The following is a 13,438-nucleotide window of genomic DNA, read 5'->3' as shown; positions in this document are numbered from 1 at the left end:
ACCGGAGTACGATGCGCCGTTATATAATCATTTCCATTGACATTGCATGTAGCAGCTCCACTTCATACAAGACTTTGCTCTTGGGGTTCTGGAGCCCCTTTCTGAGATGCACTGAGGCTTCCAGCGATTAGCAAGTTATCTCCTTTCCAATGGACAGGTGTTAAATAGCAATTTTGTGAAAATCAATTTTAAACCTCTTTTTATGATTTGCATGTAGTATTTAGTGGAGTATGTTAGGCAGGGATGAACGGGATCATTTGCAGTTTTGAAAACCCATAATAAGTACCGTATTTTCCAGTTTATATGACGCACTGGATTATAAGACGCACCCCAAATTTAGAGGAAAAAAAGGGGTCCATATTATAATCTCGTGGTGTCTTACCAAAGTGTGGAGGAAGCGGTTGTGGCAGTGGTGTTGGAGCGGGGTCACAGGAGGCAGGGGCGATGGTGGAGTAGGACGATGCTGCGGGGGCCATACGGCGGGTGTTCCAAATGCTTGCTGCGGGCGCTGTGAGGCAGGCAACATCCAGAAACAGTCGACGGTGCGGGCTTCAATGGGATGGCATATGGAGTTGGCATGTGCGCAGATTGAGCTATTGGAGATCTCATCTGTGCATGCGCCACCTCCAGACGCCATTTTCCTTAAGTCCGCTGCTGGGAGATCAATGGGCCAGAGGCGGCGTGAGTGCAGAGGAAATCTTGGGCCGACAGCTCCATCTGTGCACTCGCCAACTCTGAGCGCCATTATTTGAATCCCACACCGCTGACATTTTCAGAATAGCCCCTGCCTTACCGGCTGCAGCAAGTCCCAGCACAGAGGCCGCAGCCCGCAGCATTGCCCCTACCTCCTGCGACCCCTCTCCACCTCCTCCCAGTAAGCTACAATCGGATTATAAGACGCACTCCTCAGTGCACCCCCTAAGTGCGCCTTATAATCTGAAAAATATGGTATATGTAAACGCACCAAACTAAATGAATAACCAATACTCATTGGTTTTAAGTCCCTTTGAAGTTGCCACCATAGTCTGCCTGACATAAATGTTAGAATGACTATATTGGATATATTTATGTATTTCTTTTTCGCTCTATTGGGAGACCCAGACAATTGGGTGTATAGGCTATGCCTCCGGAGGCCGCACAAAGTACTACACTTAAAAGTGTTAAGCCCCTCCCCTTCTGCCTATACACCCCCCGTGCTCCCATGGGCTCCTCAGTTTTTGCTTTGTGCGAAGGAGGTCAGACACGCACAGCACAGCTCCACAGATTAGTCAGCAGCAGCTGCTGACCATGTCGGATGGAAGAAAAGTGGGCCCATATAGGGCCCCCAGCATGCTCCCTTCTCACCCCACTCTTGTCGGCGGTGTTGTTAAGGTTGAGGTATCCATTGCGGGTACGGAGGCTGGAGCCCACATGCTGCTTTCCTTCCCCATCCCCCTCAGGGCTCTGGGTGAAGTGGGATCTTATCGGTCTCCAGGCACTGAGACCGTGCTTCATCCACAACTCCTGTGGAGCCTGATGGATAGGAGCCGGGTTCCGTTCAGGGACATGGCCCTGCATCTTGGAGGTATTCTGTATCCCTGTGGGGACCGCGCACGGCATCACCTCAGCTTTGCTGGGTGTGCTAGTGCACTGGGGACCGCGGCGCTGACCAGGTCTATATGTGCCATTACACACTCAGCGTCGCTGAGTGTGTTTATATGTAGGGGCTACCGCACTAACCGCCGCTGCCATGGGAGACTGCGGCGCGGCTGGGACTTGTAGTTCGCCGGGGACTTTCACGCCGGCCGCGCTTTTACGGCGGCCGCGTTTATACTAGAGTCCCCGGCTTGCTTGCGGCCTAGTTTTCCCTTTCTCCCGCCCTCAGCCCTGACAGGCAGGGGAAGGGCGGGACGCTGCAGAGCGAGCAGCACTGAGGGCTGGAGTATGATTTACATACTCCACCCCCCTCACTGTGCGCAGTGTGAGCACCAGTTCCCGCACTTTCTCGGCCACGCCCCCAGCTCCCTCCTCTCGTCAGGACGCCGCAGCCATTCCTGTCAGCTCCTCGGACGCTGCAGAGGGGGACAAATCCTGGGAGACCCAGACACGGTCTCTGGTGGCCTCACAACCGCTTTAGGCGGCTGGTAAGCAGCACCTGTGGTGCTAGCCCCATGGTGCTGTAGTATATTGGTACATTATTTGTGTATTGTATATACTTTACATTGTATGAGCACAGTGCATTCTGGCTATATACCCTATTGTGTTACTCAGGGAAAACTATAGCATGGCGCCCACAAAAGGCAGGGGTGCCAAACCACAGGCTTATTATGCTGCCTGCGCCGCTTGTAAGACCCCACTACCGGCAGGTTCCACTGACCCTCATTGTGTGCAGTGTTCGGCCCCTGTGGCACTTCTTCAGCCGGAGCCTATGCTAAGAGGGGCCCAGGGGGAGCCACCTGTTGACACTGTCCAGGTGACGGGGACTGAGTTTGCAAAACTCTCTGAGACTATGGCTAAGATACTAGAAGCCTTGCAGTCCAGGCCGGTATCTCAGCAAAGGGACTCTGGTGAATCATTGTTCCCTGGCCCCCCTCAGTTGGACCTTCTTTGTCCTCCCGGGGTATCTCATACATCCCAGGCTGAGGGTTCTGACTTAGACCCCAGCCCCAGATCGACTAAGCGGGCTCGCTTAGAATTTCCCTCGACATCATATTGTTTAGGGTCTCAGCGGGGGGAATCCTTGGTTGATGATGCAGAGACAGCTGATCAGGATTCGGATCCTGAGAGCGCTCTCAATCTTAATACTCCAGACGGGGACGCCATAGTGAACGATCTTATTGCGTCCATCCATCAGTTGCTGGATATTTCTCCCTCAGCCCCTCCGGCGGAGGAGTCAGCTTCGCAGCAGGAGAAATTTCGTTTCAGGTTCCCCAAGCGTACACAGAGTATGTTTTTAGACCACTCTGATTTCAGAGAGGCAATCCAGAATCACCATGCTTGTCCAGATAAGCGTTTTTCTAAGCGCCTTAAGGATACACGTTATCCTTTCCCCCCGGACGTGGTTAAAGGTTGGACTCAATGTCCCAAAGTGGATCCTCCAATCTCCAGACTGGCGGCTAGATCCATACTTGCAGTGGAAGATGGGGCCTCGCTCAAAGATGCCACTGACAGGCAGATGGAGCTCTGGTTGAAATCCATCTACGAAGCTATCGGAGCTTCTTTTGCACCAGCATTCGCAGCCGTATGGGCGCTGCAAGCTATCTCAGCAGGTCAAGCGCAAATTGAAGCAGCCACATGCACGGCCGCGCCACAAGTGGCATCCATTACCACCCAGACCTCGGCAATTGCGTCTTACGCTATTAATGCTGTCCTGGACTCTGTGAGCCGTACGGCGGTTGCGGCCGCCAATTCGGTGGTACTCCGCAGGGCCTTGTGGCTACGGGAATGGAAGGCAGATTCTGCTTCCAAAAAGCGCTTAACCAGTTTGCCAATTTCTGGCGACAGGCTGTTTGGTGAGCGCCTGGATGAAATCATCAAACAATCCAAGGGAAAGGACACATCCTTACCCCAGCCCAAACAGAACATCCCCCAACAGAGGAGAGGGCAGTCGAGGTTTCGGTCCTTTCGGGGCGCGGGCAAGGCCCAATTCTCCTCGTCCAAAAGGTCTCAGAAAGAACAAAGGAACTCTGATGCATGGCGGTCTAAGTCACGTCCTAAAAAGACCATTGGAGGCACCGCTAACAAAGCGGCTTCCTCATGACTTTCGACCTCCTCTAGTAGCATCCTCGGTCGGTGGCAGGCTCTCCCGCTTTTGCGACACCTGGCTGCCACAAATAAAAGACCGCTGGGTGAGAGACATTCTGTCTCATGGTTACAAGATAGAGTTCACCTCTCGTCCCCCAACTCGATTCTTCAGGTCCTCTCCGCCTCCCGAGCGAGCCGAGGCTCTTCTGCAGGCGCTGGGCACTCTGAAGGCAGAAGGAGTGGTGGTCCCTGTTCCTCTTCAGCATCAGGGCCACGGTTTTTACTCCAACTTGTTTGTGGTCCCAAAGAAGGACGGGTCCTTCCGTCCAGTCCTGGACCTGAAACTTCTCAACAAACACGTAAAGAACAGGCGGTTCCGGATGGAATCCCTCCGCTCCGTCATCGCTTCAATGTCTCAAGGAGATTTCCTTGCATCGATCGATATCAAAGATGCTTATCTCCACGTTCCGATTGCCCCAGAGCACCAGCGCTTCTTGCGCTTCGCCATAGAAAACGAACACCTACAGTTCGTGGCACTGCCATTCGGCCTGGCAACAGCCCCACGGGTTTTCACCAAGGTTATGGCTACTGTAGTTGCGGTCCTCCATTCTCAGGGTCACTCGGTGATCCCGTACTTGGACGATCTGTTGATCAAGGCACCCTCTCAAGAGGCATGCCAACACAGCCTCGACGCTACCCTGGAGACTCTCCAGAGTTTCGGGTGGATCATCAATTTTCCAAAGTCAAATCTGACACCGGCCCAATCGCTGACATACCTTGGCATGGAGTTCCATACCCTCTCAGCGATAGTGAAGCTTCCGCTGATCAAGCAGCAGTCACTACAGAAAGGGGTTCAATCTCTCCTTCAAGGCCAGTCATTCCCCTTGAGGCGCCTCATGCACTTTCTGGGGAAGATGGTGGCAGCAATGGAAGCAGTCCCTTTCGCGCAGTTTCACCTGCGTCCCCTTCAATGGGACATCCTACGCAAATGGGACAGGAAGCCGACGTCCCTCGACAGGACCGTCTCCCTTTCTCAGGCGACCAAAGCCTCCCTTCGGTGGTGGCTTCTTCCCACTTCATTGTCGAAGGGGAAATCCTTCCTACCCCCATCCTGGGAAGTAGTCACGACGGACGCGAGTCTGTCAGGGTGGGGAGCGGTTTTTCTCCACCACAGGGCTCAGGGTACGTGGACCCGGCAAGAGTCCTCGCTTCAGATCAATGTTCTGGAAATACGGGCAGTGTATCTTGCCCTGAAAGCGTTCCAGCAGTGGCTGGAAGGCAAGCAGATCCGAATTCAGTCGGACAATTCCACAGCGGTGGCATACATCAACCACCAAGGCGGCACACGCAGTCGACAAGCCTTCCAGGAAGTCCGGCGGATTTTGATGTGGGTGGAAGCCACGGCCTCCACCATATCCGCAGTTCACATCCCAGGCGTAGAAAACTGGGAAGCGGATTATCTCAGTCGCCAGGGCATGGACGCAGGGGAATGGTCCCTTCACCCGGACGTGTTTCAGGAGATCTGTTGCCGCTGGGGGGTGCCGGACGTCGACCTCATGGCGTCCCGGCACAACAACAAGGTACCAATGTTCATGGCACGGTCTCAAGATTCCAGAGCTCTGGCGGCAGACGCCTTAGTTCAGGATTGGTCGCAGTTTCAGCTCCCTTATGTGTTTCCTCCGCTGGCACTGTTGCCCAGAGTGTTACGCAAGATCAGGGCCGACTGCCGCCGCGTCATCCTCGTCGCTCTAGACTGGCCGAGGCGGTCGTGGTACCCGGATCTGTGGCATCTCACGGTCGGCCGACCGTGGGCACTACCAGACCGACCAGACTTGCTATCTCAAGGGCCGTTTTTCCATCTGAATTCTGCGGCCCTCAACCTGACTGTGTGGCCATTGAGTCCTGGATCCTAGCGTCTTCAGGGTTATCTCAAGAGGTCATTGCCACTATGAGACAGGCTAGAAAACCAACGTCCGCCAAGATCTATCACAGGACGTGGAAAATTTTTCTGTCGTGGTGCTCTGCTCAGGGTTTTTCTCCCTGGCCATTTGCATTACCTACTTTTCTGTCCTTCCTTCAATCTGGACTGGAAAAGGGTTTGTCGCTGGGCTCCCTTAAGGGACAAGTTTCGGCGCTCTCTGTGTTTTTCCAGAAGCGCCTAGCTAGACTTCCACAGGTACGCACGTTCCTGCAGGGAGTTTGTCACATCGTTCCACCTTACAAGCGGCCGTTAGAACCCTGGGATCTAAACAGGGTGCTGATGGTTCTTCAGAAACCACCTTTCGAGCCAATGAGAGATATCTCCCTCTCACGACTTTCGCAGAAGGTGGTTTTTCTAGTAGCAGTCACTTCTCTTCGGAGAGTGTCTGAGCTAGCAGCGTTGTCGTGCAAAGCCCCTTTTCTGGTGTTTCACCAGGACAAGGTGGTTCTACGTCCGGTTCCGGAATTTCTTCCTAAGGTGGTATCCCCCTTTCATCTCAATCAGGATATTTCCTTACCTTCTTTTTATCCTCATCCAGTTCACCAATGTGAAAAGGATTTGCACTTGTTAGATCTGGTGAGAGCACTCAGACTCTACATTTCTCGTACGGCGCCCCTGCGCCGCTCGGATGCACTCTTTGTCCTTGTCACTGGCCAGCGTAAAGGATCACAGGCTTCCAAATCAACCCTGGCTCGGTGGATAAAGGAGCCAATTATCGAAGCTTACCGTTCGGCTGGGCTTCCGGTTCCCTCAGGGCTGAAGGCCCATTCTACCAGAGCCGTGGGAGCGTCCTGGGCTTTGAGGCACCAGGCTACGGCTCAACAGGTGTGTCAGGCGGCTACCTGGTCGAGCCTGCACACTTTCACGAAGCACTATCAGGTGCATACCTATGCTGCGGCGGATGCCAGCCTAGGTAGACGAGTCCTTCAGGCGGCGGTTGCCCACCTGTAGGAAAGGGCCGTTTTACGGCTCTCTTACGAGGTATTATTTTACCCACCCAGGGACTGCTTTTGGACGTCCCAATTGTCTGGGTCTCCCAATAGAGCGAAAAAGAAGAAGGGAATTTTGTTTACTTACCGTAAATTCCTTTTCTTCTAGCTCTAATTGGGAGACCCAGCACCCGCCCCTGTTTTTTTGTGTACACATGTTGTTCATGTTGAATGGTTTTAGTTCTCCGATATTCCTTCGGATTGAAGTTACTTTAAACCAGTTGATAATTCTTTTTCCTCCTTGCTTTTGCACCAAAACTGAGGAGCCCGTGGGAGCACGGGGGGTGTATAGGCAGAAGGGGAGGGGCTTAACACTTTTAAGTGTAGTACTTTGTGCGGCCTCCGGAGGCATAGCCTATACACCCAATTGTCTGGGTCTCCCAATTAGAGCTAGAAGAAAAGGAATTTACGGTAAGTAAACAAAATTCCCTTCTTTGTCTCGTCTATCCAAAGAATATGAGATGAGATAACTTTATGATTGCTTGGGATCCAAATGCTGTGATCCCCACTAATCCTGAAAACTGGGACTCTGAAGATCCCTGGCAGAATGGAGCCAAGGATGATCACGTGCTCTGCCGCTCCATTTATTCTAATGGCAGTGCCGGAAATCAGTCAAGCGCAGCACTTGGCAATATCTAGTGCCTCCATTAGGAATGAATGGAGTGGTCGTGTACATAATCGACCTCTGCTCCGTTCACCTGGGGGTCTTCAGAGCCCTGGTTCTCCAAATTTGAGTGGATCCCGGTGGTTGGACCCCCAGCGATCAGAAAGTTATCTTTATCTCAAGGATAGGTTATAACTAGGGATGATCGAATATCACAAATATTCGGCAATATTCGGCTTCGCGAATATCCGACGAATAGGTCGCCGCTATGCGAATATTCGATGCACAATGTAAGTCTATGGGCAGCCTGAATAGTTGCTATTGGGCAACTATTCGGGTTTCCCATAGCCTTACATAGCGCATCGAATATTCGCAAATAGCGGCAACCTATTCAACGAATATGGGTGTTGCCGAATATTTGAGGTATTCGATCATCCCTAGTTATAACTCTTACAGTATTTTAATCGTCTTTCTAAGTTTCTAAATACTTGATAGTTGGGTTTTTTGTCCAAAAACATAACCTATCTAGACATGTTAGACATGTTGTAAAGTGTAGTGGTAACTTGAGTAATATACTTGTACCCTAATCTGTTCACCGCAAGATTTCACTGTTCTTACAAGATCTCACCACAAAAATGAATCCCTTTGTCAACTTTCTTCATTTTTTTTATCCACAGATTGAAGAATTTGCCCTTTAGCTTCACCAGACTGCAGCAACTCACAGCAATGTGGCTGTCAGATAATCAGGTGGGGGTTCCACTTTCCCTGGAAATGACCTTTTCCCATTCTGCTTTTCCTGTGTCCCCGATGTCTAATGAAATCTAGAGCATCAGGTGTAAATGACAGCAGTCTCGGGAGCGGGGGAGCGGTGCATGTGTGGAAGTAATTATGTGGAGTGCATTGTGCAGCGACAGGAGGAGGATATGCTCCTGTGCACACCAGAGCACAATTACGTGTTTGTTCCCGATACATTGTGTTCTGTCATCTGCTGTAACCTTCTACTAAGTGCATAAATGTAAAAGTATCGGTATCACTTCACCACGACAATGAGAGATTTATTAATCTACACACCTTCCAAATAATGACATAATGCAGGCAGCTCCCAGGTGTGTTATTCAGTACAGCCGATATAGATTGCATTGATTGTTAATTAGTATTAAATGTATTTATTTGTAGGGTAGAAATAATATGAAAAATGCAATGCAGACCTACCCATCTGAGTCTGTTCACAGGCCGGATGTCATGATGTGACAGTTGCATACTGAGGGACAGGGGGGCTCCTAAACTGTCCCTCATGCTAGGGGGACCCTGCACTATCCCTAAGCTCAAGATTACCCCTAATGGTGGAGTTGCTGGAGTCCTGTGCCTTACTATTCTCTTGACCAAACCTAAACAAAAGCGTCGGTATGATATGATCGGTGTAGTGTCGGTCATTTTCATTATTTTGGCTGCTGCGACGGTACAATTTTGTTCCTCGTTCCTACGGCAGCACACATCGCTGTGTATGAAGTCGCAGGAGTGAGGAATATCTCCAACCTGCGTCCCGGCTGCAATGCGGAAGGAAAGAGGTGGGCGGGAAGTTTACGTCCCGCTCATCTCCGCCCCCTGCTTCTATTGGCCTCCTGCCGTGTGACTTCGCTGTGACGCCGCACAACCTGCCCCCTTAGGAAGGAGGCGGGTTGCCGGCCAGAGCGACGTCGCAGGGCTGGTGAGTGCATGTGAAGCTGGCGTAGCGATAATGTTCGCTACGGCAGCAATCACAAGATATCGCTGCTGCGACGGGAGCGGGGACTATCGCGCTCGGCATCACAGCATCAGCTTGCGATGTCGTAGTGTGCAAAGGGCCCCTAAGTGATACATCATTGGATTCAGGATCTCATTGCCTACATTATGCTGCTTTCAGATGAAGTAGAAAAAAAACAGGTGACAGATTTCCTTTAAATCATATTGACATGCACCTAAAAGAAAAAAAAATTGCACAGATATTTGTCTGCATGGTCTTTGGCTTTTATACAGGAAAGTAGGATCGCAGGCATGTCTGAGGCACATCTGTATCCCAATTTTGCAAAGGATTCTATAGTAAACACATGAAGGATCTGCCCTGACCAGTGTGTGACATATGACAATACTGTACAGTTAACCCTATACATCCAGAAGAGTTGGCCAATATCCTTAAGGCCATTTAGGCTGATAAATAAGACAGAACACAACCATTAATTATGAGCAGCCGTTATATAAACCAAACTATCTCCATCTCCCAATTATTTACTGTATATTAAAAAGGTCAGATGTGTGTGTAATTTTCACATTTGTGATGCAATTAATTTAATACCTGAGCGGCAGCCTCAGTTACCACTGTAATGATTGCACATTATTATGGAGGAAAGTATTAACCAAGTTTGTTCCTCTTCAGTCCAAGCCCCTCATCCCCCTGCAGAAAGAGACGGACCCGGACACACAGAAAACGGTCCTAACCAACTATATGTTCCCGCAACAACCAAGGACCGATGACAGTAAGAAATAGATTGTTTGTGTTTCCGTAATGTCATTGTCATAATTACTCCAGTTACAGCCATGAAGATTTCAAAATGTACTCTTGAGGGTTTTTTCTGAAAATAATATAAAAAATGGGAAGTTACAGAATTGTATTTTTTAATCATTAATGTAAATGTCCATTTCGGAAAGTTTCTCTATGTGAATTTCTAATAGAGAGTCCTCTCTGCTGGGACCTTCAGCTCCCAAGTGTAGTGGGTGGGTCAGCTTAGTACAAAAGTGTCCTGTTTTCTACAGCTCCCCCACAGGGTAAAGTAGGTATTGCACGGTAATCAATGCATTGTCTATGTAGCACACAGACATATTGGGTCCTCCTGAGTGTACACCGCTCTTTGTACACTGTGTGCAGAATTATTAGGCAAATGAGTATTTTGATCACATGATAATTTTTATACATGTTGTCCTACTCCAAGCTGTATAGGCTGAGAGCCAACTACCAATTAAGTAAATCAGGTGATGTGCATCTCTGTAATGAGGAGGGGTGTGGTGTAATGACATCAACACCCTATATAAGGTGTGCTTAATTATTAGGCAACTTCCTTTCCTTTGGCAAAATGGGTCAGAAGAGAGATTTGACGGGCGCTGAAAAGTCCAAAATTGTGAGATGTCTTGCAGAGGGATCCAGCAGTCTTGAAATTGCCAAACTTTTGAAGCGTGATCACCGAACAATCAAGCGTTTCATGGCAAATATCCAACAGGGTCGCAAGAAGCGTGTTGGGCAAAACAGGCTCAAAATAACTGCCCATGAATTGAGGAAAATGAAGCGTGAAGCTGCCAAGATGCCATTTGCCACCAGTTTGGCCATATTTCAGAGCTGCAACGTTACTGGAGTATCAAAAAGCACAAGGTGTGCCATACTCGGGGACATGCCCAAGGTAAGGAAGGCTGAAAAACGTCCACCTTTGAACAAGAAACATAAGATAAAACGTCAAGACTGGGCCAAAAAATATCTTAAGACTGATTTTTAAAAGGTTTTATGGACTGATGAAATGAGAGTGACTCTTGATGGGCCAGATGAATGGGCCAGAGGCTGGATCAGTAAAGGGCAGAGAGCTCCACTCTAACTCAGATTCCAGCAAGGTGGAGGTGGGGTACTGGTATGGGCTGGTATCATCAAAGATGAACTTGTGGGACCTTTTCAGGTTAAGGATGGAGTGAAGCTCAACTCCCAAACCTACTGCCAGTTTCTGGAAGACAACTTCTTCAAGCAGTGGTACAGGAAGAAGTCGGTATCATTCAAGAAAAACATGATTTTCATGCAGGACAATGCTCCATCACATGCATCCAACTACTCCACAGCGTGGCTGGCCAGTAAAGGTCTAAAAAATGAAAAAATAATGACATGGCCCCCTTGTTCACCTGATCTGAACCCCATAGAGAACCTGTGGTCCCTCATAAAATGTAAGATCTACAGGGAGGGAAAACAGTACACCTCTCGGAACGATGTCTGGGAGACTGTGGTGGCTGCTGCACGCAATGTTGATCATAAACAGATCAAGCAACTGACAATCTATGGATGGTAGGCTGTTGAGTGTTATCATAAAGAAAGGTGGCTATATTGGTCACTAATTTTTTGGGGATTTTTGTTTTTGCATGTCAGTAATGTTTATTTCTAAATTTTGTGCAGTTATATTGGTTTACCTGGTGAAAATAAACAAGTGAGATGAGAATATATTTGGTTTTTAGTAAGTTGCCTAATAATTCTGCACAGTAATAGTTACCTGCACAAACAGATATCCTCCTAAGATAGCCAAATCTAAAATACCCCACTCCCAACTTCCAAAAATATTAAGCTTTGATATTTGAGTCTAAGTTGATTGAGAGCATAGTTATTGATCAATAATAAAAAAATCCTCTAAAATACAACTTGCCTAATAATTCTGCACACGGTGTAGCTTTTCTCAGCTCACAATAATAGATGAGGGTCCTAAACAGGGAATCTCAGAATCCCCCAATACTGGACTTTACCTAAAATGTCACTGGTGCTGTACCCGACACAAGAAATGCCAGATTGGAAATGTTTATTGATGAATAAGTCACTTTCAGCATGAATCGGAAACCTCCTTTATTTAAATCTTCAACGTGCGTGTTGGGAAAAAGTACCGGGGCTTTGTAAGGATGGCAGTCGGCCCATGCAAACATAATTAAATCTTTTTGATCGTCTCTGATTGTTAAAGGGGTATTTCTTCATCGTTCCTTATGGGAGACCCAGACCATGGGTGTATAGCTTCTGCCTCCGGAGGACACACAAAGTACTACACTAAAAAGTGTAGCTCCTCCCTCCGAGCATATACACCCCCTGGATGACCAAATCTAGCCAGTTCAATGCTTTGTGTTCAGGAGGATCACACATGCATTTTCATCTGATTTTTTGATTTTAAAGAGTTGGAAGAAAAGCGGGTCCTAGCTGGACCCCCGGCATGTCCCTTCTCACCCCACTGTGTCGGCGGTGCTGTTAAGGTTGATTTTCAAGGCTGGAGCCTTTACATGCCGCGCTCCTTCACCATCCCTCGGGCTCTGGCTTGAAGTGGGAGCCAGCACGGTTCTCACTGCTTTGCAGGAGACCGGTCTCCATCCGCAGCCCTCTCAGGACCCTGCTGGACGGAGCACTCATCCCTCAGGGATCTGGCCCTGCGTCTCTCAAGCTAAGTATTGAGACGTTATTGTCAGGGGGTCCCTTGCATTTTTATTGTTGGGGAGAGTGTGTTAGTTATTTTGGTGACATTTCCGGCCGGTTCTCTGGGTTTCCCCTGAGAACCGCGCCGAGGGTGCCTGCTCGCCGGCCGCACTTTAAAATTTAGTCCCCGGCTTCAGCTGCGGCCTACTTTCGGTTTCACTGCCCCTGCATGTCAGTCAGGCAGAGGGACAGTGCGGCGCCGCCCACCGGCCGTTCAGCAGAGGGGAGGACACTCCTCTCTGAGGAGATGTTTCCCTCCCCTGTATATCCCCTTGGCCCTCCGGTTCTCGCTCTTAGACTAGGCCCCGCCCCCCTCCTCACTCCGGCGCCATTTTATCAGCGTTCTCACACTGATCGGCGCTGGCTGCTGCATCTCTGCAACCTGTCTGGGGGTCTGAGTTGTGGGATCCGGAGGGCACACAAATCGGTCTGGTAAGCCACAACCTCTGGTTGTGGACTTTATTATACACTCTCTGGGGGTCATTCTGAAGGAGTGTGTTCTTACTGCAGAGCCCCCACCTCAGCAGCATGTCTCACACTAGGAGCAAGGCTGCAAGGCTGTACTCAATATGCACTGCATGTAAGCTCGTACTGCCTGAACCGAGCACATATCCTCATTGTGATGCCTGCTCTAACATGGTGGTGCCTCAGCCTGGAGTCTCCCCAGTGGTCCCTCAGGCTGCTCCGTCCCCGGTGGCTGAACCCCCGGCTTGGGTAGAATTGTTTACTAAGTCTATCTCCCAGTCCTTTGCTGACTCCATGGGAGAGCTGTCCCGGACTCTACTGAGCATGCATCAGCCCCCTTCACAGGGAGCCTCTGCTGCTTCGGCTCGCTCTCCAGAGCTCACAGAGGATTCTTCATCTGCTCCCAGACCCCGTCCTCCTAAAAGGAAACGCAGGGATGCAGGGCG

The 13,438-nt window shown here is 49.7% G+C and overlaps 1 protein-coding gene across 2 annotated transcripts in view; it reads left to right on the top strand.

The window, feature by feature from the left end:
• Positions 1-13,438, top strand: part of ERBIN (erbb2 interacting protein) — a 352,105-nt gene that overhangs the window by 247,129 nt on the left and 91,538 nt on the right. For both annotated transcript variants that reach the window (XM_075326048.1, XM_075326057.1), the window contains exons 15-16: positions 7,975-8,044; positions 9,711-9,810. In XM_075326048.1, coding sequence (XP_075182163.1) covers positions 7,975-8,044; positions 9,711-9,810 — 170 coding nt within the window. The remainder of the gene's footprint in view (positions 1-7,974; positions 8,045-9,710; positions 9,811-13,438) is intronic.

The sequence above is a fragment of the Anomaloglossus baeobatrachus genome, chromosome 1 (genome assembly GCF_048569485.1).
Source record: "Anomaloglossus baeobatrachus isolate aAnoBae1 chromosome 1, aAnoBae1.hap1, whole genome shotgun sequence".
In the NCBI taxonomy this organism is placed as follows: Eukaryota; Metazoa; Chordata; class Amphibia; order Anura; family Aromobatidae; genus Anomaloglossus; species Anomaloglossus baeobatrachus.
This window is presented reverse-complemented; position numbering and strand designations above follow the sequence as displayed.